This window comes from Trachurus japonicus, chromosome 14 (assembly GCF_045865225.1).
Source record: "Trachurus japonicus isolate A0001 chromosome 14, Traja_1.0".
NCBI lineage: Eukaryota > Metazoa > Chordata > Actinopteri > Carangiformes > Carangidae > Trachurus > Trachurus japonicus.
Window position 1 is genome coordinate 21,841,080 of NC_140920.1, and position 25,916 is coordinate 21,866,995.

The following is a 25,916-nucleotide window of genomic DNA, read 5'->3' on the forward strand; positions in this document are numbered from 1 at the left end:
CATTTGCTAGAGAGGGGATGACAAACACACACACACACACACATACAGGCAGGGTAATCAAAGCCAAGCAGCTTCAGGTGTGTCAGCGTGTCACACAGCTGAATGTGGTTTTATTAAACCACATGAGAATCTGAGAAGGCAGACTCTCTGAGTATCTGATGTATGGGGAGTTTCCCACAACTGAGACAAGCTGCTGCTCCACACACACAGACGTAGATGGTTGCAGTTTGGTGTGTTATCTTATTCACCGGTGGTGTAGCAGGAAGAAGAAATCAAAGCTGAGTTCTCTCCAGAGCTCCAGCAGCAAATATGTTTGCTTGACTCACCTGGATTCCAGTTTGTGCTGTTAGTTTTATCTGATATCTTTATTTTTGACTTCTCTGTAAGAGTAGGATCACCCTACATGTTTTATTGAATGAAGAGGTTTTAACAGTAGAGGTTTGAGTTTGCTGAGTCTGGTTGGATTCATTGAACCAGGAGCTACAGAGAGTGAGTGAGTGAGTGAGTTGGTGTTGTAGCCATGAAGGAGGAGATCGCTGCTGCTGTTTTCTTTGTGGCTCGGCTGGTGAAGAGATATGGTTGTCTGGATAATGACAGCAGGGAGCGCTTCGCCGCCGCCCTCACCTCTGTCCTGTTTGAGAACTACAAGAACCACTGGTACCCAAACGCACCCACCAAGGGACAGGCCTACAGGTCAGTAACACAACAGGAAGTAGCCTATCAGTGTTTGTCAGTGATCCACATTGCAAATCACTTCAAGTTTTAAATTACAAGTTCCCCCGAAATGCACTTGTTGAATAGTAAACTTGAGCTAATTTAACTCAACTTAAGGATGAGCCAAATGTAAAGATACTAAACTGCCATATTGAACTGCTTCAAAGCAGCCCAGCTCCCAGCTGCCTCAGTTCAGGATGTTTCCTCTTTCCCTCTTGTGCTACTGTCAGTGTTGTAAATCCATAATTATTGTGACCGTCATTTAGCAGAAGGAAAAACAAGCCAACACTTCACCCCAGAGACTGTCCAGCTACAAACCCTCCCATATCCTCCTTTTACTTAAACAACCAGGAACTGATTTTGTATCAGATTCTTTTTGTAATTATTCTAATCCACTTTCAGTGGTTTGAATGGGATTATTTCTACACCATGAAGTAGACACAAAACTGTCCAGTCAGTAACAGGGATGCTGTCTCTGACGATCCATGTGGTTTGTTTTTAAATGTCATTGTTTTCAAATGTTATTTCATCACACCTCCATTATTATGGGGTAGAGGCAGCTATGCATTAATTTTATAATCTGGACAAGAAGAAAATCTTGGAAATGTTCTACATTTCAAACAACTCAACAGTTGTATTTGTCTCTGACCACTGCGGCACTGTGTGCTCCAGGTGTCTCCGTATGAACCGTGTGCAGCTGCAGGACCCCGTGCTGCAACAGGCCTGTGAACGCAGCACGGTGCGATATGAAGATCTGGGCCTTCCCCAACAGTTCACGGTCTGGGTCGACCCTGGAGAGGTGTCCTGCAGGTCAGACCTCCATCCTTAAACTTTTGTTTCCTTTCATTTCAATTACATGTCAGATTATTCTAAATACTGACTTGAAGAGAGCTCATTTAGTATACTACTAGGATCTTGTCTTACCCTGTAAGATAATTTAGTTATAATTTGATACAGTTTCTTTGCAGGAGTTTAATGAATATCGATAACCACTCGTATCTGGACACTGAGTGGTATCAGCACATCAATGGTGCCATTAAGTGGAATCTTTATCCCACTGATCCCAGTAATTATATTTAGGTTAATCACCACATGGCTGTTCACTATCACTTTAAAACTCACTCGCATCTAATTTTGGATCAATAAAATGTGTTTATACTATTGCTTTTTCTTTATTCCAATATTTTAAGAGCAAATCTAAGAAGCTGTCCACCACCTTTCTGCCAGACAAGAAAATTGAGTTAAATTGGCTGCCAACATGACGCCATGTTTAGGCCATAGGGCTCATGACAGTAGATTTTGCAGTTTGGTTCTCCCTCTGCTTGCAGGTACGGTGAACAGTGTGCTCCATTCTGCGTCTCTGCGGTGGACAGCTGTCGCCGTGGAGATGGGGAGTTTTCCCGGCGCATCCATGATGCCGTAGAGCGGGCGAGCCTAGATGTCCAATCGGGAAGCTCTTCAGATGAGGAGGATGGAGGAGGAGACAACAGCATGAGCAGCACCACCAGCAGCAGCACCATCTGCCTGTCTGCTCTCTGCCCTGGTCCTGGTCCTGGTCTGGGCCCGGCCGCCAACCCTGAACCCAAAACCATCCCGACTGTCAGCAACCCCAACAGTGTCTACAGGGTAGGTGGATAAATGAGGGAACATGTCACCCAGCCCCTTTAGCCACACAACAGTCACATTCACCGAAAACAAGGTTGTTGTAACAGCTTGTGGCCCTCATCAGTGTCTGAGCCCCAGGATTCTGGGGGCCTAAACGTATGAAATAGTAATTCTGTTGCTGCTGGATCTCCGCTTTGGACTTTTTTATGCACTTTGGAAGTTGATGCCCCTTTTGTTTCTACCCCAGTGAAACCTTCACAACAGTTAGGTCCACATTCCAAAAGATTAAAAATGCATCATGTTGTTATTGCAGATAATCACAATTGAGAAGTTTGAATCATTGTCAAATATTTGTGGTATTTTTGCAACAAATATGATCATCAAAAATGGTTGACGAATGTGTCAAATGTAGTTTAATCTCAAAAGAAAGCAGCATGTTTTACTCAGTTGTATTTTGTAAAGTAATGAAAAACTTGAACGTGGTGCACCTCTGCTCTCTCCTCCTCAGTTCAGTGAGTTTTCTCCTGGGGCCCCTCAGACCTGGCTGTGGGAGAAACGTAAAGCCTTCGCTGCAGATGCTTTCCCGCCTCTCCCTCCTCCAGCTGCAGGTCCGCTCCCAGGCCAAAAGGCCTTCAAGGCGCACCGACCCTCGTTCACCTTCATCGGGCCACGTGTGGACAAGTACCACTGGATCAGCAAATCCCGATCCTAGAGCGAGCTGTGCTCCTGACAAATATAGAACCAGGATCCGTGCTGCTGCTCTGGAGCGGCAACGCTGGATCAAAGCACCATGTCAGGGAAGAAAAGTCAGGACAGTTGATGTAGCTTTAAAGTATAAGTTTATTATTGATACATGGTTTAAAGTAATAATGATTTAAAATAATGCTGTTTAAGCATGCTTTTAAACTTTGAAATATTGAGTATTTTAATCCAATCCTCCCTTCTAAATGTGTTTTTAAACTAAAATTAAAGTAAATGTGAATAAAGTAACATTGACCTGTCGTTGAAAAGAAATAAATGTGTCTTTGTCAGCTCTGCTGGTTATTGGAAACTGTTTAGTCTTTTTCTATGTCGAGGAACTTGGTCTTGGTAAATTTTGCATTTGACTATAATCGCATGGTAAACTTAATGTCAATGATATACATCCTCTCTGTGACTGAGATGCTTTCATGCTTAAGTATTGATCAATGAGGTTTTTGCTCCAGAGCGGCTGTGTGTGGTGGTAGTTGTTCTGGTAGTGTGGCTAGTGATTGGTGTGTGAGAACAATCAGCTAACAACACTGCCTGCACAACAACCCCAATCAGTCAGGATCCTCTAACACTGCTGCAATACAGACTGAGAGGTGCTGTGTGTGAGATTACTAAACACATTTATACAAAAAACAAAACGGATTTAATTTATTTTTGTGCGAAGGTTTCAAATGACAGAGCCACAGTCTTTCTGCTGGAGAAATATGATAATCTTGTTAATCCCTATGAAGAAATGGTTTAACACTTTGGATTATACACATTTGCACTCTGAAAATTGGAGGTAAGGGTTGATGCAGGCTCGTCATCTCTAGTTTTGTAATGTTTGTGCCAAACTTTAGCAAAATCATCAAAAATTATTTATCAACAGTAGTGTTAACCCAGGCAGGTCCAAACTATGCCACCAAGGGCTGTGGCTGCAGGTTTTTATGCTAACCAAGAAGACTTGACTCATTTAATCAACTGATATTAGTCTTCAGACAGCTGATTAGTCAAACTGTGTGAAACCTGCAGCCACACGGCCCTTTATGGCATAGCTTGGACCTGCCTGTTGATAAATGTAAGGTTGCAGTCAGATGATTTAGCTATAGCTTGGCACAAACACTGGAATTGGTTCAGAGATAAATTAGAGTTAGGGATAACTAGAGAATCTGAATATCAAAAAAAGTCAGTATAACACTTGTTGAATTAATCTAGGCGTAAACAGAACAGCAAAAATTATTTCCTTTACTTCCTGAGTCTCAACAGTCAAGTGAATTATTCTCACAAGAGTTTGTTAGTATCAGTCACCATAGTCTAACACCATTTCTCAATTAACACATCTATATGTTTTGCTAAAAATAACATGAAATCTAATAGACTCTAATTAGATGATGAAGTCAACAAAGGCAAATGCTTAATAACTACAGTAGCCTAGTAACATTACAATAACACTTGACAATTTAGAAAAAGAGTGGAGAGAGGGAAAAAAAAGTAATCCTACACCTCATACAAAAAGTCAAATATATACAACTTTACGTTAATTAGAGGAACATAAACTGAGAAAAAAATAGCTAAATAAATAATTATTTAAATTTTGAATTAATTGAATTAATTATTTGAAATGATAGCTTGACTCAGAGATTACCAATGGCCGAGGCAGCCACGCTCCAACCGATGCTTTTAAGATGAATATTCAGCCGTTTTCAACTCCGTTCCAGGTGGATCTTCATGAAGCTGGATCACATTGAAATTGTGAGGAAACAGAATTCTGACTGGCTGAAAATGACTGAGGACAGTGGTTGGTTAAGTTTTGTGGCTGATGGTCTCTGCTGATCATCAAAATGAGTATAGGCTACATATAAGTGAATAGGTGGGAGCTGTGTTGCTGCAGTTCTCACTGCTATGCTTAAAAGTGACCACACAACCGTATCCACAGCTACGCTTTAGTGTGTGTGTATGTGTGCATGTGTGTGTCTGCCCATATCTTGGGTCGTGCCTCGACTTGCCCCTGTTGGCAGGTATAGTTGATGTTACCAGGGTGAAGCAGTCAGTGGCAGCAAAACACTCACCCTGAGCCACAGGAATTGCTGGTTTTGCTGTGTTTCCACAGCACTCTTACATGTTTATCCTATTTATTAGCTCTGTCCTCACATTGGCACAATCTGTTTAACTCAGTCCTGCTTAAATTTTGATTCCATTGTAGGCTACCGGTATGTGAAATGTGTCATTTTCAGCTACAGTCTTTTAAAGTCAATATTCAGTATTTTTTATAACATGCAGTGAATGTCTTATACAGGCAGGTAGAAGTATTTGTGATTATTCTTGAAGGACCAATGAAACATTTTTTTGGAAAAAACATATTCAGCGTTTTCTTAATGTTGGCTACAAATGACATGAAATTGTGATTATGATACAGATGAGTGTCACTGACTGCATTTGATCATTTAACTAAACATTAATACAAGAACAGCAAGTTTTGAGCTATACAAGACAATTTATTAATTCCAAGATTTCAAGTTCTTTTCTTTTTAATATGTTCCGCTTAGCGTGTCTCTTTGTCACAGTAGCCTTGTCTACCCAGGCAAATGCCGTGCCACATCGTGAAGTAAGTCCACAGCCAATGAGCATGATACATCAAAGCACGGTGTTCGTGGGAAATGTATTTCCAGGAACAGAGCTACAGGGAGAACAGACTGTAGGCTATGCTCTGAACGATAAGATACAGTTACCTCATTCATCACAAGCCAAACTGGGCAGTAAGTTTTAATTGATACTGCCAAATTGAATTTTAACCAGCATTTGGTGGGTGTTAATTTGAAGCCCTAAAACAGAGATGTTCTGTTTTACACACATTTTGCAGAAGCACTTGTTTTAAAGGAGGAAAGTTCGATTTTAATTCAGTTGAAGCAGGAAACGGAGAGAGAATTATGCCTTCAAAAACTGAACTGCACTCGTAGGCCTAGACATGAACTCGAGTTCTCATCTATTCTGGCCCCCTGAGCCCCTCTGCACGTTGATCCGGCCATGCTCCGTGCAGAAATTGAAACTGCGCAGGCGGATGAAGAACGGCTTCACTTTTCAAGATGGTAATTTTTCCTATTCGTCAAGCCAAACAAATGCATGGAAATAAATATTATCTACTGGCGAAGCATTAAAAATGTCGTCGTATCCCTGAAATTACTGTTCCCTGAGCAGAGCCAGGACAGGAAGTAGGCTACCTTATTTGCTGTATTGTCATCAAGTGCGGACAATCAGCCAATCATGCAGCAGCTTTAGTCGCACAAGAGAGCCTCGCGTCCAATCAGAGACCTCCTTATTTGGACGTACCGCAGCGCTCGGTCACATCCGGTCGTATATATGATGCCACGAGTTAGCGGCGAATTTGGAGAGTGTCCATTTTGAGCAGCGAGTCGGCGTCTGTGGTATTTTCCCTGAAAGTAAGCACATTTTCATGTTTTCAGTTGCGCAGTTAAATATGTGTGAGGATGTTTGGGTTTATATAGTAACCAATCTAACGGTAGCGTTTCTATCTGGGCAGGTTTAATCTGTGTGGTGTCCTCTTGTTAGCAGCATAGCCAGCTAGCTGTCCGTTAGCTGCAGCGCTGCTAATGTGGTTTAACGCTGTTGTTACATTGAATGAAAACATCGTTAAACGATCGCAGTTGAAATGAAGCGTTTCTACTATTTTAATTGTCTAAGAGATTTTTCCTTGAGCTTTTACTGTGAGTTTACCTGCGTTGCTTATATTATCCAGGACCCGTTAGTTACATAGTGGCCGGGCCTGCACTCCCCCCAAGCGGAGTAAAGCGCGGTCCGCTTAAACCCACAACATGGAGATTCACGCCGGTTTTGTGCTGCTTTTTGTCTCTGTGAACAAGGAGACGCTCTGAACCCTTCTTTATTGCCCACTACTTCAATATTCATTTCAATTTTGATTTCAAATCAGCTATTTTAAATGTGTGGAGGATATTAAGCAATTCAAGCTAAAATTGCAGCTTGATATTGGCTTTTTTTTTTGTTTAAATCGTATTTACAAGTAAACGGGTAGCGATTGTCTGAATTTGTGAAATATGCCTTTAGTACACACATTTTATTTACAATAAAGTTAAAATGCTAGTATCATTATTAGTTATATTTGGTCATGAGGGCATTAATAGACATGAGCTTTTTGGCTTGTTTCATTCTTTAAATGATTAAACGATACACTAGAAAACACAGTCTGCCTGTTCAAAAATCAATAATTTAAACAATTGTTAGTTTGAGCCCTTCAGGGCCTGGTTGTGCCTCAAGGCCCTACCAAATGGTTAAAACAAAAATAAGGCAGAACAATCCAATTTATATTCTGATGATTGGTATTTAACACTGTTTTTTAGTAGAGTAATGTTTTTTCCATTGATAGCTTTGTCGACTTGAGCGCTATTTATGTACTGTGGGGCAACTGGTTATGCAAGGGGAGACAATGGGTAAAGCTGCAAGCAGCAATGGACAGCCTTGGTGCTCTTCCCTAGGTTATAGCCATTACAGTGTTTAAAAATCAAACAAAAATGAAAAGAACAAAAACAATTTCATCTAAATTGCATGATTTGTAGTGTTAAGAGTTCATAAAGTGTAGGTGAAGTGCAATGTGACCTTCCAGAATAGAGAGGATGGATAACATCAGTATTTCACTGCTGCCCAACATCAAATAGCAACCCTAAATAACTCAAGCAATCACCTAACAATCAGCATCAACAATTTCCTGAAAGTCGGCTGTACACACCTTTGTTTTTCTTTTCTGTTACAGTCTCTTGAAGATCCTACCCATCACAATGTCGGACACTGAGAATTTGCTCATGGAAACGTCGGAGCAGAATGGAAACGAGGGAGAGGAGGACCAGAACGGAGCCGAGCAGGAGCTGATGGGCGGAGAAGAAGATGTTCAGGACAATGGCACCGACGGAGGCAAGATTGATGCCAGTAAAGGAGAGGAAGATGCCGGGTGAGTAGTTTCTCCCAGAAGTTTCACACACAACACAGATTAGCACGTCCTGGTAGTAAAAAGACGTCATGGAGAAACTAATTTGAGTTTTAATTTTGAGTAACGTAACTGGACAGAGTCATTGTGACAATGTTTACCAGAGAAACTGTGATTATTCTCATTTGTCCAGGTCATAGTTATCTCAAGCAAATTTTTAAATCGAAGGCAACTGGGACTGGTCAGATGCGTAGATGAACTGATGAAGCCTCTTGGATGAGAGGTGAAACGTCTTCCTAGACAAATAACCAAGTCAAGTTGCTTTCGATTTAAAAATTTCCTTGAGTTTACAAGAGAACATAACGCAGGCATCAGTAAAACTGCAGTTAATCTCACCTTATGATTGAGAGACGATTGTGAACAAAGTTTCCAAGCAACTGATGGCAAGCATATTATGGTCAGGTGCTGAGTGGGACAAGGCAGAGGTAAAAGCAAATAAGCTAAAAAAAAAAACTGCCCAATTGTATATTGAGAAATCGGTAGTCAAGTGAAAACAGAGCCACATGTGTTTAAAGAATGGAAACTAATTGGTGCATTTTCCCTCTCTGTGTGCAGTAAAATGTTTGTGGGCGGCCTGAGCTGGGACACGAGTAAAAAGGACCTGAAGGATTACTTCAGTAAGTTTGGCGAAGTGTCAGACTGCACCATCAAGATGGACTCCAACACCGGCCGATCCCGAGGCTTCGGCTTCGTTCTCTTCAAAGACTCTGCCAGCGTAGACAAGGTGAGTCAACTCTAGTCACCCGATGGCTGTTTGTTCTGCATTTACATTGGCCAACACATGGATATGCAAATAATTTATCTGTTATCATAGATCAACACCTGCAATGTTGGTATATGTGGCCAGCATGACAAAATGTAGTGTAGTGAGCAGATGTTGACTTGCATCTAATGCAGGTCTTAACAAAGAGCAGATGTGCTGATCGAACGCATTACTTCAGAAGCTGTGGTCACATTCATCGTCTACAGTAACAAATGTGTATGAACCTGCAGGTGCTGGAGCAGAAGGAACACAGACTGGACGGACGCCAGATTGACCCCAAGAGGGCAATGGCCATGAAGAAGGAGCCCGCCAAGAAGATCTTTGTCGGAGGTTTGAACCCTGAGGCGACGGAGGACGCCATCAGGGAATATTTCGGGGCCTTCGGAGAGGTTAGTTCTTCTAGTTGGAGTCGGCACTAAAACTCAGGCACACCTCATCAGTCCTCAGTCTGGTCTGCACTTCCTTTGCTGACTGTTTTTTACCTGCTGCTATCTTAGTGTCGCCATATTGCTTCCATCTACCTGCATGCATGTCCTATTGTGGATCTGCTTTTATTGTGTCAGATGATGAAAGATGAAAAATGGCTTTTCTGGCGCATTAATCTGCAGTAACCCTGTCAAATAAACCGGTAAATTAAATTAGACAACTCACTGGACCTCCAGGTAGAACACAGTAACCCTGTATGCTCGGCCTCGTGGCTTTCAGTGTTTTAACTGAAGTCTGGTTGGAAGGCATTGATACATTTTACAGGGTAAATCAGTCTAATTGAACGCAAGAGCCACTAGATTGCCATCACCTTTATTAAAAAAAACTTTGATCTTTATTCATGTAAAGAACAACAAACGGTGCAACATAGAACAGACCAAGCTTGGGAAATACATTTTATTTCATTAAGTCCTATTGATGTCTGCTGATTCATGGGCTCACCTTTTTAGACACATAGTGAGGGGAGGGTGCTTTGAAGTTCAGTTTACCAGTAGCAAATGTTTATGTGAAAATGCATAAATGTTTTTTTTTTTTACCAAACCGTTTAACTTGGTTACCTTCACCCTCTCCTTCTTAAAGATCGAAACCATTGAACTTCCCATGGACCCCAAGTCCAAGAAGAGGAGGGGTTTCATCTTCATCACGTACAAGGACGAAGCGAGTGTCAAGAAGTGTCTGGAGAAGAAATACCACAACATCGAAGGCGGCAGGGTATGTACATTCAAACAGTGTTACCTCGGCAGTTCTGCATGGTGTTTGCTACCACTGGGAAGTTGTTGATGTTGACCACCAATAATTGTATAATCCCGACCTGTGGATCAGGATTTAATGTGTGTTTGCACCTTCTTCTCCAGTGTGAGTTGAAGATCGCCCAGCCAAAGGAGGTGTACCAGCAGCAGCAGTATGGACGTGGTGGCGGCTATGGAGGTCGGGGCAGGGAGCGTGGAGGTAAGGAGGAGGCAGCGGCATGTCTGTGTCTTGAGTTTGTTTTCTTCTGCAGGGCTCCTGCAGTAAAAAGCAGGAGCTCTCAAAGTCTGTTGAAATGGAGAAGAATAGTATGACGTAGGGGGAAGTAACAAAAAAAATTATTAAAACTTATTAAATTATTAAAACTCTTTGTCTCAGGTCAGAACCAGGGCTGGAACCAGGGCTATGGAAACTGCTGGAACCAGGGTTACGGTAACCAAGGCTACGGTTACGGTGGATATGGCGGCTATGGCAACTATGACTACTCTTCTGGTTACTATGGCTATGGTCCCGGATATGATTACAGTAAGTTTCACATTAAACTGTAGTTTTATTAGTTGATCCTTTAGATTCCACTTCCTCTCTCCTGACACCTACATGAGGTACATACTGATTCCACAACAGTATTTTTCTTGATCCATTATGAGGATAAAGACACATTTGGCCAAAGGCAAATCAAAAGCCGAATGGTCTGTTGATTTATTTATTCAGTTTGTATATTTGTATTAACACAATGTCCATATTCCCTATCTTGCTGGCTGTATGAAAACACATAATTTAGAAACCTAAGCTACTGGCTTCAGTCGTCCACTCCTAGCATGTGAGCGTGTCGTTTAAGGGAATCATTTTTTTGGGACGTTTTTGGAAGTTTGCCTCCTCGGTGTCACTGGATGTGAAAATCTATACAACTGTGTGTAACCTGTCCTCTCTCTTCTCACTTGCAGACCAAGGCAATGCCAGCTATGGGAAAACCCCAAGACGGGGGGGACACCAGACAGGCTACAAGCCCTACTGAAGATCACATGGTATTACAAGGTATGGCACGGCTGGAACTGCCTTCCTGTTTTACATAAGGTCACAGTGTCCATAAGCACGGACACTGAAATCCCTTCTGCATGGTCCAGCTGACACTAGCTGATAGACTGCAAATGTGACATGTCATGATTGTGCTAATTAGTGTGTGGTGTAAATTCATCACTAAAACTGTCCTGGAGAATGATGGCTTGATATCAATGTGACAGAGTTTTCTTTTCTCCTTCAGGGCTGCAGTGATCCAGTAAGACCGACTCAACAGACACACTGGGCCTGACTCGACCTCTTTTATGACAGACGACCATTTGTACAGAAAACATCTGAAATGTAACTTTTCCATGTTTGGTTTTTTTTTTCTTCCTTTTTTTTCTTAATCCTATCATTTTTAGGTTTTATGTTCCCCTTTTTGTTTTGTTTTTTTGCTTTTTGTTTTTTTTTTGTTTTTCCCTTGCACATTTCCAACAATGGAAGTGTAATTTTTACTGTACTTTTTGGTACCTGTTTTGATTCTAATGTATTGTAAGGGTTGTATTTTACATGTTTGCTGGCTTTACAGGTTGAAAAATCTTGGCGCTGTAAAGGAGCTTTTTTTGACAAATAAAAACAGTTTTCAGTAATTTTTTGTTTTGATGCTTCCAGGTTTTGGGGTGGAAGATAAAGAAAAAAGTTGTTGAAATAGGTTTAGAATTGAAATTCACAAATTTAAAGCCAAACTTGATTTTTCTCAAATTTTTGCAGCAACACAATCTAATGTGAAGAATTAAAGAATATTAAGTGTAATAAACTTCAAAGGCTTTCTTTTTAAAATATTCCCTCAGCTTTTATTAAAACTTTTTTTGTATGTGGAGTCAGTGTACCAAGAGTGAATACTAACTCGAGTTATAATCCCTTCAAACTGAAATGACTTCCTGCAAGCCTCTGCCCTCAGGATTGTTCTGAGATAATGGGGTAGCAGTAGATGTAATGTAAAATCACCAAATTGAACACCCTTTAAACACATTTCTGGTTTAGTTTGTTTTTTGTTAAGTGTTTTTTTGTTTTGTTTTTTTTCCTTGTTTTTAGAAATACTAGCTCTGAAGTTAAATGTTTGCTTAAAATTTCTGGACTGACTTCAACAATATGGAGTCTCCTCAGTTAGTGTCTCTGGCAATTTATTAGTAATAAACATTCTTGTTTGTAATACATTTGTCTTTTTCTAATGCTTAATGTTACTGTTAATTATGAGTCCTACAGAATAGGAACGGGTTAGCCATATGTTTTATTTTAGTTCCCAGACACCAGGAAGTGAATCCAGTTCACAAGTTCCCAGAGAGATGTTGCAGGGGAAGAAGGACTGAAAACTCAGGTGAGTGGAGCAACAGGCCTGAGAGTGAGGCTGCTGTAAAGGTTAGGGGTCACATCTGGAAACTAACTGAACATTAGGTCTTAGTCAAGTTGATGGAAACTTATAAATTGGCAATAGCTACTGTGGCTGAGCAGGAGAAACGGCCTCAGCTCAGACTTATCTAAATATTGGTGACCCCATTTAATTTTTTGAATACACTTTTGCTATATGAGGAGATAATATTTACTTATGCTTTTTAAAAAATTGTATTTAACAAAATTTTTCTGACATGCCCACAGTAGGCTATGTGTAAAGGCTATAGGGGAGACCGGGGGATGGCTGTAATAGCATCACTTTCACCAATAAGGGATAACAGAGTTATCTGATCAATATCACTCCTTCCCTGACATTGCATGGCTGCATGAAGAAGTGTGTAGGTTTTCACAGCCAAAAAACATTTTTTTAAGGTAAGAAACTAATATTTTGGACAAAGTCTAAATTTCTTTTAGTATCCTACTGATACCATTTGAATTGGTATAGTATTAGTATAGGTAACTTAAGATGAAAGAGCAGGTTCGTGGGTGAAATGTGAGTCATTTCATCAATGTTGATTTCAATCCACCATGTTGGTTTGGATTATGGTCTGCAATCTGACCTCCTGAAGGTTCCCATTCATGTTTATGGCACAACTCTTTTTAGTGGACAAATGAGGGGACTCTTGTTGTGGATTTGAGAGCCCTTCCATGAACACTGCAAGTTGAGCAGAGACCAAATGTGTTACAACCATCACCGGTCTCCCCTACATGTTTTTGACAGTTGTAAGTGGTGTAGGCTAACCTGTCTATGCACTGGGTTGTGGGTTGGAATGGAAAAACTGGTGGTAAGGTTAAAGAACAAGAAAAGTGTAATCTTTCATTGGCAATAACTGTTGTGAAACTTGAGGTCACAAATTTACACCAATAATGGTCCAAATCAAACAGGGTGTCCTGACACCTAGACCCTGCCCTGAGCTCCAAAACTACTGAATCCAGTGATAGGCCCTACATTTTGGGTTTAGGTAACTGTTTTGTTGCGCTGCCCCCGTGTGGCCAAAACCTGACTCATGCAGGTTTAGAAAGAGGTCACAGGTCCCATTCCCACCAACATTCAGGTGTAACCAACGTGCTGTTGACCATGGCACAACCCTCCACCTTGTTTGACATTTTAAAGTCATTCAGGAAAATCAATTAAAATCTATATAAAAAAAAATCTACAACAAAAAAAAAAAGTGCCCAATCTAATTGTGTTGTGTCTGGGGAAAATGGGCAAACATTTCATGTAGCAGATGATGTATAAATCAACCAGGAGATTTTGACCCTGTGTGCTGTGCACTGCATTGGCTCGCTGTAGCTTTTAGACTGGAGCTGCTCAGCCTCAGTGTCATCATGGAGGAAGAGCAGACGACTGTAGCAGAGTGAAGAGGACTAAGCGCTGCAGCCCGCCGCATCCCAGCTTTTTGTTTCACCTCTTATTATAAGAAATCGGTGAGAGTGGATAGTGTTTGTTATAGCCTGGTTTATATTACATGTATTTCTTGTGCAGCAGATGTTGTATAGATCGTCTTGTTGCCACGGATTAGTGTTTATGCTCCGGGTTGCCAGACACGACCGAGCTATAATCGCCTGCTTTTTTTTTCTTTTTTTTTTACACGTTGATTCAGGTGAATTGTGGTGTAAATATTCACAAATCTTGAGCATAGTTAACGTTGTGTGTTTCTGTTTGGTTTTACGGACTGTACCCTGCCCAGCAGAACGCTGCAGACCGCGGGGGGGAGGGTCGAGGCGCAGATTACATGCGCGTTAATTGTTGAGCACCGCGGACAGCTCCGGAGCCTCAGGCCCGGCCTGAGCGCTTCATGTCGGCCTGATCCACCAACCTGACCCCCTCTCCATCTCCTCCTCCTCTCTTTCCAGGCAATCTCTCCACAAACCAGCGCCGAGGACACCTGAGGGCTGACAGCCGCCAACATGAAGCATTTTCTCAGGTACAGAGCCTCCATTGTTGCGTTCATTTTTACACTGTTAGGTCCAAACGTGAAGGAATTCATTGTAAATGACCTCCCCCTCTTTCCTGCTCTTCTCCTCTGATCTGTGTTTTTCACCCATCTGCTGCAATCACTTGTAAATATCAAATACTGTACCGTGTTTTCCCAGTTCTCCCATTGAGCCTCCTCATCATCGATTAGGATATTGTGTGTCCAGTAAAGTGGCTGTTGTGGTGTAAATGGGGTTGAGTGGGTCGCTTGAAGAGGATGCCTTTTAATTATGAAGCACATGTTAACCAAGTGCTCTCCTCTGGCTCTGTTCATTACTTGTATGTTCAATAGATTGATCTGAATTTTAAAAGGCTGGTGAATGTTATGATGGCAGTCTTCATTTAAATAGCAGGCTATGGCAGGTATAATATTTAACACATAGGCAACTGCTTCAAAATGCCCCTTTTGTAGTAGGCTACACATTTGCAGCACTTTGATATAAAACAAACAGTAGGCCTACAGAGAGGATTTAAAAGAAGATTTAAACAAAAGCAGATAATTCAGCAGAATAAAATTAGGAGAAGTTACACAATGTGAGTGACTGATCCACTTCAGACATCATAGGAAAGCAGTTTTATCTCAGTATTATTACTGCACAGTCGTCAAAGTGCTGCTGTACGACATTTCCCAGAAATCCTTGTGTTTGTCTTCCTGCTGTTTGTGTTGCTGCTTCTTTTCTTTCATTTTCAGGTTGTTTTGGTCTCAAAGACCTTCAGCTTTATTAACTTTTAATGAACAATGGAGGCCAGTAGAGGCTGCCAAATAGTTCCTGCTGATGACTGTGTTTGTTTACAGTAATTATACTAATGTAGCCTACTAAAAGGAATGTGGTAATAGGTTACTGATGTAAAAATTATTCATGTAGCACCTTTAATAGCTTCGGTTCATAAATATGTTCTCTAGTGATTTAGTGCTGCATGTTGCACCGGAGACATATTTATTAACAACTCACCTTCACTCCCCAATAAGCTGGATCCTACATTTCCCATAATGCAATAGGTTTGATTACAGAACTCATAAAGTCATCAGTTAAAAAATATGATCCACATATGCTCTATGATAATTGTTGTATAATAAAATTTTGTATTTAAAATCCTACTTACAGAGAAAAAAATAAGTTAAAATACAATTTTAAATGATAATATTGATGCATTAGTGTGTAATCAGCATTTTACTGGCTCAGGTAGTGCTACAGTTACAGTATATCTACAGGTTTGGTCCAGTTGTTTCCAACCTGTGGGGCATGGCTCTTCAAAGGGCCACCAGATTAACCTGAGGGGTCAGGGGTCATCAGATGATTAGGAGGAGGAGAGATTTGGATATTTAGATCATCAGTAATTATTTAAATGAAACCCTGGGAGAAGTTTAGAGGGAAGCTCTCCCATAGACATCTGACACATGACAAGCAAACACACAGATTTTATAAGAGACACAACTACACTGAGGTTATATAAGAGGCACCACTCAGACATATCCTTTTAGCCAGAGACGATATTACAAAAGTGTTTTCTCCAACTGAACAGCACTCACTCCCCACATGTAAATCCATTCTCCCATCCCCTCTTTTACTTTGTACTCACTTCGTTGAAGGTTAAGAAAATGACAGAGTGTCTATGTGAGCTGTTTAACATGCCAGTCCCATCCAGAAGCTAGAAGGGGGAATTAATCCTACTGTTGTGTGCTCTGATCACTTACCTTCCCTCTGTTGACAAGGAAGATGATGTTTTGCATCAGAGGGATTTAATTCTGCCTGAACGGGTTCCACAAAAACAAACAAAGACGGACATTGTGGAGCCCGATAAATGACCTTCTCTGTATCTTTGGTAAAAAACGATAGAAGTTAAAATAAACCTTTGTTGTTCCCACACTGGGGAAAAATGAGGTAGAAGATTTATAATGTCGAAGTGTAAGAAAATGCCAAACATAAAATATGAAGGTATGTGCATTATAAGAACATGCATTTGCCAAATATATTTATAGAATTAATCAAATATACAATTGAAAATACTGAAATATATTGCACAGCGTTATTGCATCTGGTTCTTGTGTACGCACCTGTAATCCCGCAGAAAACATGAGTGAGTTTATGGTGACTGTAAAGTAGAGTTGTTACAACAGCATTGCAAGTTACATTAGAATAACATTAGAATAAGTTCAGTTCAAGTTTCTTAATGGGTCACTGCATTTCCCAGGATACACAGCTCCATTTTCATTCTCAGTGCCACCTGTAAAAATAGCACACTTTGATTCGTTGCTAGCGTCCCCTGGTATGACAAGTGAAGCACAATCTTCACACTTTTCTTCCTTTCTTTTATACATCTTCCTCTTCTCACTCCTCTTTTTGTTCATTAGTGTCATGTCTTCACTTTGCCAGATATTTAGTTTGAACTCTGAAGTCCACCCGAAGAAATTTACAATCAGGACAAATTTAAACAGTCGGAAAATGGCAAGATTAACATTGATTTGAACCTAAATACACACGTCCCATCAGCCTGGATGCTGTACTTGTAAAATAAAAAGCTGTTAAATGCTAATTCTTATCAAGACTATTCAGCCCTCAGTAGGGAAATCTACAGCAGCTCAAGCAGGGAGGTAGATAAATGGGAAGAGAACAATGATAAAAAAAATAAATAAAACTAAAATATTTTTGATTTGTTTTCTGAATGAGAAAATCCAGTGATGAGTCAGAGCATGCAGTTGGATCAAAAAGTGGTCGTGAGATGATTAATAGAATAGACAATGAGCAGTTTTAGTTTTTCTTTCCGTGCAGATGAAACATTTATTGAAAGGAAAAGGTCTCTCAGGCAAAGAAAAGGCTTTGTTATGATGCATTTTTCCAGATAATTCACAGAGTAAAAATGGATGATAATTCATATGAATATGTATGAAACGTAACACAGTTTCCTCAGCACAAATAGAAACATATAATCCTGTTTATTTGGAATATGTACCTGCAAACAGGCATCACAGGCAACATCACTCTCCTGTACCTGTCTACATATGTACGTATGTATGTAAAAGTACCAATCATCCTGTCTGTCCTCCTCTTAGTCTAATCCAACCCTCCATCTTCTCCTCTACAGAGTGGTGACCCAGTTCTTCGTGTTCCTGTACTGTAAACTACTGTGGCGCGGCCTCAAGTTTGTCGCCAGGAAGTTTACGGGCCGCTGCGAGCTGCAGAGGATCTGCTACAACAACAAGCACGGAGCCCGCAGGACCCTCAAGATAGGTAGGCCAGATACCGCCTGCACGCTTCCCTTCATTATGTGCATTGTTCAAATCGAACAGCATATTCCTCTTTAATTATATATGATTCATGTATTATTATCTTTGCTCTAAATGGAAATGGCATTTCATTACTATTTACTCAACATTTTTGGTTTCTTTTCCAAATTCATATAATGTCCATTTATAATTAAATCCGTCCTTTGGACTCGGTGTATTCATTTGAACTAAAATTTGTTCTTTGAAGCTTCTAAACAGCTGCTTTTCATATTTAACGCTCACACTCTGCAACCGTTTCCTTCCAGAGTCGTCTCTGAGGTACTCCAAGAATGGGGTAAGACTCTGTGAATCTGTGAATGAGGTTGACATGCAGGATGTTGGATGTGATGCATGTGTGTGTGACTCTCAGTCCGTTCACGTCCACCCCCTCCCTCTCTGTCTCCTCTGTGTCCTCTGTCCCTCGTCCTCCTCTCTGGTCTTGTCCTCTCCAGGTGCTGCAGTCTGCTCTCAGCGTCCATCCCGACAAAGTGGAGAAAACCATCGACGACATCATGGCCTTGAAGAAGATTAACCCTGACACCAACCCACAGTGAGACGCTGCCACCGCCTCACACACCGCATTTGTGACACATTGTCACTCACATGAGGCCGATGTGACAAATTAGAGATGATCACAGACGCCTGTCAACGCTCACAGCTCGCATCCAGTTAAAGGGATAGTTCACCCAAAATTGAAATTTCACTCATTATCTACTCACCCTCATGTGGGCTAAGGGCTGGGAGAAGTTTCAGAGTCCTCCGTGGCTTCTCTGAGTTACAGGGGGTCTCGGTGTAGCAGTACATGTCCATATGACGGTTGCAAATGGATACCAACTGTCTTCGTAACAAAAAGACACACCAAAAAACATCCAAATACCTCCATGCTGCTCGTATGTAATGTCTGTCTTGTATTGAAGCCCCGAAATGCGAAATTGTCCTGAAAAAAATTAAATAAGTCTATATTTCAAGCTTGTTTTGTAGCGGAAGCTTCTCGAAGCTCCTCTTCCCGGTTCATTGGACGAACCGGGAAGATGACAGACCCTGGTTTGTCCAAATTGGACGAACCAGGAAGAGGAGCTTCCGCTACAAACAAGCTTGAAATATAGACTTATTTAATTTTTTTCGGGACAATTTCACATTTTGGGGCTTCAATACAAGACGGACATTACATACGAGCAGCATGGAGGTATTTGGATGTTTTTTGGTGTGTCTTTTTGTTACGAAGACATTTGGTATCTATTTGCAACCGTTATATGGACATGCACTGCTACGCCGAGACCCCCTGTAACTCAGAGAAGCCACGGAGGACTCTGAAACTTCTCCCAGCCCTTAGTCCACATGAGGGTGAGTTGATAATGAGTGAAATTTCAATTTTGGGTGAACTATCCCTTTAAAGTGTGGCCATCATAGACTAACTGCAGTGACTGCATGAAGCCCCTCACTAACAGGCCTCTCTGTGTGTGTCCCCAGGCTGGGCATCTCCCTGCAGGCCAGCCTGCTGCAGATCGTGGGCTACAGGAGTCTGGTGATGGAGGTGGAGAAGCTGCGCAGGGAGCCCTACGACTGTGAAAACGCTGAGCACGAGGACATGCTGATGAAGGTCTGGAGAGCAAAAAAAGTGACAGTTAATCAGTAAACACTAATCATCCGTATTAGTTTTACTGGACCTCCTTGGCCTGTCCTTGGTTTACACCCTGTGTGTGTGTGTGTGTGTGTGTGTGTGTGTGTGTGTGTGTGTGTTGCAGCTGTGGAAGGAGCTGCGTCCTGACACACCTCTCACCGGCAGAATCTCCAAACAGTGGTGTGAGATCGGTTTCCAGGGCAGCGACCCCAAGACTGATTTCAGAGGCATGGGCCTGCTGGGTCTGCACAACCTGCTGTAAGCTCCCATCTGCTCACAACCTGCACAACACACATCATGGTTAACAAGACACACAAAAAAACAAATATTTGGAAACACAGCTCTGAGCAAAGGTTTGGTCTCGCCTGAGAAAATGATGTATTTTGTTGATTTTAGAAGTGAAAAGAGATGAGTAACCCCTGCAGGAAAGTGAGCTCATTTTCAAATGTTTATACACTATATATACAGCTCTGGAAAAAAACAAGAGACCACATTCACAAATGTTTCTTAAGAGCATCTCTACATGTATGACAGTCATTCTTTTCTTTTCTTTTTTAAACACCAACACAAACACAACTCATTCTACTTAGAATGAGACACTGATGAGGTCATCACCTGAACCACATCTGGTTTTATATAAAAACCACTGCTGGGATTAAACATTGACATTATCCCACAAAAACTGATTTATAAACTCTTCCTGAGTTGCATTATTATTATTCAAGGTCTGAAAAGACTTGATATTTTTTGTTACTAGTTTAGTCATTAGCCAATAAAAGCTCTAAATGACAATATTTTTATTTCAATTTTGGGAGAAATGTTGTCGGTAGTTGATAGAATAAAACAAAGCAAATGTAATTTAATTTTACTCAAACATATATCTATAAATAGTAAAACCAGAGAAACTGATAATTTTTCGGAGTGGTCTCTTAATTTTTTCCAGAGCTGTATATACTATATTTGAAAATTAAAATGATAAATGTGATTTTGACCTCCCTTTCGCAGATAGACCTCAGCTTGCAAACCGAGAGTCTTTTCTGTTGTTGTGTTATAAAGTTCCAGCTGCTCTTCCTGCAGATCGCTACACATAAGATATTTTTAGGCTCTCCTGCTCACTCAGCATGTTGGATATCCACCCACAGATTGGTAGAGATGTTCAGGTTCAGGTCAGCTTGTGAAGAGGTTTCCAACAACTCCAGTTTGTGTTTCACAAAGTGGTTCATCACAGATTTTGAAATCTGCTTTTGGATCATCGTCCTGCTGTTAGAAACCAGCTGCTTCTCACTTTCATATTTAGTAGAATGCGTGTAGGACAGGCCCTGGTGATGTAGGCATCCAAGGCAAGATTTTAACGAAAAAGTGAAAAGTAAAGTGACACTCTGCCTTGGGCCAACCCGGTCCCATCGTGATTAACAGTTGATAAGTTATTTTCATTCCTGGTTGTGACTGAAGTTCAGTTTTTCACCTTATCTACTGCACTTGTTTCCAAAAAGACCATTACTTGCAATACTTCAGGTGTTGACTGTTATGATGAGGTTGCAGGTGAGGCCTCCTTCTTTTGATCCTCAAGGTTTGTGCATTAGAGCTGCACAGTTGAATGATGCATCTGGGTCTAAGGACAGAGGATGTTGTTATGATACCATGTAAAGCCCTTTGAGACAAACGGTTTGTAAAAACGGGCTATACAAATAAAATTGTCTTGCCTTGCCTCTGCTGCCCAGCAGATGTACAGTTTTATCTGAGTTTTCTTGGTCTTTCAGATCTTGTCTTGACTTCCACAATTCTCTTTCACTGCTGCTTCTTACTGACATCTCAGGCAGGGGAAATTTTAAGCTGGAAGCACTTTGTTGCCATCAGTTAGCTTCACTGTCAGATCCTCAGTCAGCTGCTCAGAGTCACAGTCCATGTGATTGAGTTTTACTATGATGTTTGAGGACTCAGAGAATTAACCAGCTCTGGAAAAATCATCAGCTGAATCTTCCTAATGACAGTTCTTGAGTTAACAGAGGAGGCAGGTAGAGGGATGTTCAAACTTTAACACACACACACACACACACACACACACACACACACACACACACACACCACAGCTGTAAAGAGGTATTTTAGGTATAAAAAAACTTAACATTGAGACAATTACTTCATTTGAATAATGAATCATCTGTCACATTGCACAGGCATAAGTGGGACATTAGGATGTGTTTCATCGTTTTCCTTATCTTGTCTCCTTTCAGGTACTTTGCAGAACATGACAAGGCCACTGCTCTGCAGATGCTCAACGACTCCCTACAACCAAAGCACAAGTACGTCAGCCGCCTTCATCTCGACCTTTACCGCACCACGGCCATGTTAAAGGAATACACCAAGTGTTTTGGTAGAAGGTCTCTGGTGGATCATTATATTCTAACAGATGCCGGGGAATTATGATCTATACTTTTACCAAAGATAAGAAGTCAAATTTTCTCAATTTCTGGTCATCTGATAGATTCCACTTAGTTATAATTATTATTATCCTCATCGTTGTTATTTGCTGAAACGCTAACCATGAACACCTGCTGTTAACCACAACTTACCCAGAGATTTACAACATACATTGTTGTGAACAGACCCAAAGAAACAGCCTATTTTCGTGGCCTAAAAGAGGTTTTACCTGAAAAAAAATATACAGTTCCATTGTTCGCTATAATATAATTTTTTCCAGCCGTTCAAAGTGCAGGAAAAACGCAGTTTTTATTTGGACCTAACCAACTCACGTATCCCTCCGCCCAGGGTTAGCGCCCGCCGATCAGCAGTTGGTTAGGTCCAAATAAAAACTGCGTTTTTCCTGCACTTTGAAGGGCTGGAAAAAATTATATTATAGCGAACAATGGAACTGTGTATTTTTTTTCAGGTAAAATCTCTTTTAGGCCGTGAAAATAGGCCGTTTCTTTGGGTCTGTTCACAACACTGTATGTTGTAAATCTCTGGGCAGGGCTATGGGCTGGCGTTGCTAACGGGAGGAGTGCAGAGAGTCTTCTCTACAACCCCACTTTAAAAAAAATGCTACTATCCCTTTAAGCCTGTACTCATTTATATTACTACTACTAAAAAAGACTATATTTTCTATGATGTTTCTCATAGTGTTAAATTTCACTAATCAGCTTTCAAAGGTTTTTCAGCCTTTAGGTCATTGTTTTGGTTTTGCAGCACATAAACTAGGCTCAGTGACAGTGAGCAAGCTTCTGATGAACCCTCTGTACACCACCAGTCCAGCACCAAACAGCTGGTGGTAAGGAAAATTAAAACATTGAGCAGCTAAAGAGTCACAGATTTATTTTAATAGGAGATGGTGGAGACCAAAACAGAGCACCATATGAATTTATATCCCTTAGGTGGGTGAAAAGTGACTGCTATGATGTAATGTGAATCGTTTTATAACAGGTTCACAATATCAGTTTTAATAAGATGATAATACAATGTTTTGGTTCCAGTTTGTTCTGCTTCCCCCCGGCAGCTAAAAATCAACTGCTACAAAATATTCTACCAGAGACTTGGTGTAATCTCCCCAACATTAAACTGCACTTTATCATCCATAACGCTGCATTTACCACCTTCTGCTTGACTATATTCATTCTTACAGCTTGGTGGCTTTCACTGCATCCTCTTTAATTGACTGCTGCTGCCTGAGTTGTTTGTCATTGGCATCTCAGCGAGCTGCCTCATTTCACAAATGAAGATTCTTCCTCTTTCTCTTCTTCACCTCCACCTCCTTCTGCCCATGCCTCTTCCCCTCTGTCTCATCACATGCACTGTAGGAGCACACACCGAAAGCCAAGGTACTCGATTTCCACTTTCATTCACTTGCTGTTTTGCTCTATTCATAGCTTTCTCTCTCTTTTCTTTGGTTGATGTTTCATGCACAGTTTAAAGCTGCACCATGTGGACACCCTGCTGTCTTATCAACCTTGAATGCAGCACAGGGCTGAAGGCAGAGAGGAAGATCCCAATGACTATGACAGCGCTGTTTAGGAAATTACCGAGCATTTTCCCAAATTGAATAGTCTGAGCCTGATCTGTTTTTAAAGATAAATGATCTATCTTAGATTTGAAGCTGAGGTACAAAGACAGGGTGGAGACCTCAGAAAGTCTTAGGGGATGGATTCAACTTTTTAAAAATGAAGAATAATGGCAGGACAGTCTTTTGAACAGAGACCAGGAAAAGCTCCCAATATGACATTTAACTCACTGTATCGGCCTCTTTATTAGAAAACTCACAAATATTGTTGTATAGTGCAGTTTGAACAACAAAGCATTTCATAATATTTAGAATAATCAAACTTTATGATAAATGTTGCTTCTATGGGAGAATCACAATGAGCCAATAAGTGAGGTTTCTTCCCTCTTTACCCTAAGCTCCATTCACATACACATTAATTCTCTATTTATTTTCACATCAAAATCCCATTATGGTAGAAAAAAAGTGTGATGTGAGCCAAATGGACTGATCAAAGGTTTGACTTCTCTTGAACTCAGGCAGGAGTAACTCAGTACACACAGTATTTCTAATTAAAAACTGTATGTAGTATCCAGAGTGACACAGTCGTTTTGTATATATCCCTGTTAGTTCCTGTAGATTAACTTTGCAAAACCTAGATGGTTTGAATGAGGGTTTCTTTACAGCAGGGGCAACTCATTGACCCTATCCCATGTTTCATTCATCCCACTTCACCAAATTTATCACACGTCATCATTCGCAACGCAATGCATTAATCTCAGATGAGCGGTAAAAACCTTCAACTAATTTGCCTCCTCCTTAATCCAAAAGAGAATCAGTATTATAGAACTGGGACTGGGCCACTCGCATCTGTTGCCTGGATATTTTACTTTGAATTATTTAGACAAAATAGCATCACTAAAACATAGTAGAGCCTCATTATAATACATATGTTTTATGGATAATTGGGATGATGTGCATATTGTTTTGAAGTGGATTGGATGAATTACACATGCAGTCCAGTCTCAAAACCTCTGGAGCTCCTAGACTAGACTGGACTGTGTCTAAATCCATAGAAAGAAACTTCCTATGATGCCATACGAGATGTAATATTGTACACGTGTTACATGATGCTTCCACAAGAGAAGCATCCGTTTAAAGAAGAAACCTCGCAAGGTGTAATTTTTTTTACTCTGTAGGTTAGTTTTCTTGCACACTGTGCTACACTCAGTGCTGCTTCACATGCAGACAGCACATAACTCAGTGTGTGTCCTTCACAGTGAAATAAACAAGCCTGAATGGGAGCAGAAGAACCTTGACAAAGCTATTGGGTAAGTGTAAGAGCACATGTAGGCCTACTCTGTGTAGACATGCGTGTGTGTGTGTGTGTGTGTGTGTGTGTGTGTGTGTGGAGGTAAAACTGGGCGACTGCTGGAGCTGTTTGAGTTTTGACCTCAATAAGGCAGTGACAGCAGTGGAAGGACTCTGTAAAGTGGCCATCGTACCACTGTGGGTATATTGAAGCAAGAGAGACTCTCTCTTTCTGTGTGTGTGTGTATAAGAGACAGGAAGTGTGTTAAGGCTGTGTGGTCTCTCCTACTCAGCCCTCTGCCTCCAGTCTGCAGCAGCTATGATAAGGACACACACTCACAGTTACACACAGTCATGAGGACGAGCTGCAAACTGCAACTCATCGACTGTTGAGTCGGGAGTCGGGACACAGTGATGTCTAGTAGAAACCCAGTATTAACCATTGATATTGGTTGGTTTTCCATTTTAAAGCATTATTTTGAAATCAATTATAGTTCATAAATGTATGTGTTTTTTAGTCTTAGAATAATTTTGATACTTAAAGGGATAGTTCACCCAAAATTGAAATTTGCATGTCCATATAGCGGTTGCAAATGGATACCAACTGTCTTCGTAACAAAATGACACACCAAAAAACATCCAAATACCTCCATGCTGCTCGTATGTAATGTCCGTCTTGTATTGAAGAAATTGTCCCAAAAAAAATTAAATAAGTCTATATTTCAAGCTTGTTTTGTAGCGGAAGCTTCTCGAAGCTCCTCTTCCCGGTTCGTCAAATTTGGACGAACTGGGAAGAGGAGCTTCCGCTACAAAACAAGCGTGAAAAATAGACTTATTTAATTTTTTTCGAGACAATTTCGCATTTCGGGGCTTCAATACAAGACGGACATTACATACGAGCAGCATGGAGGTATTTGGATGTTTTTTGGTGTGTCTTTTTGTTACGAAGACAGTTGGTATCCATTTGCAACCGTTATATGGACATGCACTGCTACGCCGAGACCCCCTGTAACTCAGAGAAGCCACGGAGGACTCTGAAACTTCTCCCAGCCCTTAGTCCACATGAGGGTGAGTAGATAATGAGTGAAATTTCAATTTTGGGTGAACTATCCCTTTAAACACTGCTCCACCCACTTCTGTAATCTGTCAGCATTTATTCAGTCTTTATAAAAAATATAGGTAATATTTAGCTTAAAATATCACCAAATGTCTCTTTTAAAACAAACACAAAACTAGCTGCATGTAAATTAAAGCAGAAG

General features: G+C 40.9%; 3 protein-coding genes across 4 annotated transcripts in view; all 3 read left to right on the forward strand.

Moving 5' to 3' along the window:
- The first annotated feature begins 249 nt into the window (after positions 1-249).
- Positions 250-3,370, forward strand: btg4 (B-cell translocation gene 4). Its single transcript, XM_085798341.1, has 4 exons — positions 250-693; positions 1,387-1,524; positions 2,043-2,340; positions 2,828-3,370. Exons 1-4 carry the CDS (start codon positions 521-523, stop codon positions 3,029-3,031), a joined length of 813 nt encoding a protein of 270 aa, XP_085654467.1. The 5' UTR covers positions 250-520; the 3' UTR covers positions 3,032-3,370.
- A 3,050-nt stretch (positions 3,371-6,420) lies between these two features.
- LOC146974736 (heterogeneous nuclear ribonucleoprotein A/B-like) lies at positions 6,421-11,707 on the forward strand. Its single transcript, XM_085798343.1, has 9 exons — positions 6,421-6,485; positions 7,832-8,026; positions 8,618-8,786; positions 9,056-9,214; positions 9,891-10,022; positions 10,166-10,259; positions 10,437-10,583; positions 11,003-11,093; positions 11,320-11,707. Exons 2-8 carry the CDS (start codon positions 7,857-7,859, stop codon positions 11,071-11,073), a joined length of 942 nt encoding a protein of 313 aa, XP_085654469.1. The 5' UTR covers positions 6,421-6,485; positions 7,832-7,856; the 3' UTR covers positions 11,074-11,093; positions 11,320-11,707.
- A 2,059-nt stretch (positions 11,708-13,766) lies between these two features.
- elmod1 (ELMO/CED-12 domain containing 1) overlaps positions 13,767-25,916 on the forward strand; it is a 15,487-nt gene continuing 3,337 nt past the window's right edge. Inside the window, exons 1-10 of one of the 2 annotated variants that reach the window (XM_085798344.1) lie at positions 13,767-13,937; positions 14,367-14,437; positions 17,572-17,717; positions 18,019-18,047; positions 18,205-18,302; positions 19,223-19,352; positions 19,498-19,631; positions 21,608-21,676; positions 23,168-23,188; positions 24,627-24,677. In XM_085798344.1, coding sequence (XP_085654470.1) covers positions 14,421-14,437; positions 17,572-17,717; positions 18,019-18,047; positions 18,205-18,302; positions 19,223-19,352; positions 19,498-19,631; positions 21,608-21,676; positions 23,168-23,188; positions 24,627-24,677 — 695 coding nt within the window. In that variant the 5' untranslated portion in view covers positions 13,767-13,937; positions 14,367-14,420. The remainder of the gene's footprint in view (positions 13,938-14,366; positions 14,438-17,571; positions 17,718-18,018; positions 18,048-18,204; positions 18,303-19,222; positions 19,353-19,497; positions 19,632-21,607; positions 21,677-23,167; positions 23,189-24,626; positions 24,678-25,916) is intronic. The other variant, XM_085798345.1, reaches the window with a different exon arrangement.

What these genes read in the sequence shown, in the direction of transcription:
- btg4 (XM_085798341.1), top strand. Translation starts at nt 521, where the DNA reads ATGAAGGAGGAGATCGCTGCTGCTGTTTTCTTTGTGGCTCGGCTGGTG. An exon ending in CCTGGAGAGGTGTCCTGCAG is followed by an intron (nt 1,525 to 2,042) that starts GTCAGACCTCCA and finishes CTCTGCTTGCAG; the next exon opens with GTACGGTGAACAGTGTGCTC. An exon ending in ACCCCAACAGTGTCTACAGG is followed by an intron (nt 2,341 to 2,827) that starts GTAGGTGGATAA and finishes TCTCCTCCTCAG; the next exon opens with TTCAGTGAGTTTTCTCCTGG.
- LOC146974736 (XM_085798343.1), top strand. Translation starts at nt 7,857, where the DNA reads ATGTCGGACACTGAGAATTTGCTCATGGAAACGTCGGAGCAGAATGGA. An exon ending in ACTCTGCCAGCGTAGACAAG is followed by an intron (nt 8,787 to 9,055) that starts GTGAGTCAACTC and finishes ATGAACCTGCAG; the next exon opens with GTGCTGGAGCAGAAGGAACA. An exon ending in ATTTCGGGGCCTTCGGAGAG is followed by an intron (nt 9,215 to 9,890) that starts GTTAGTTCTTCT and finishes TCCTTCTTAAAG; the next exon opens with ATCGAAACCATTGAACTTCC.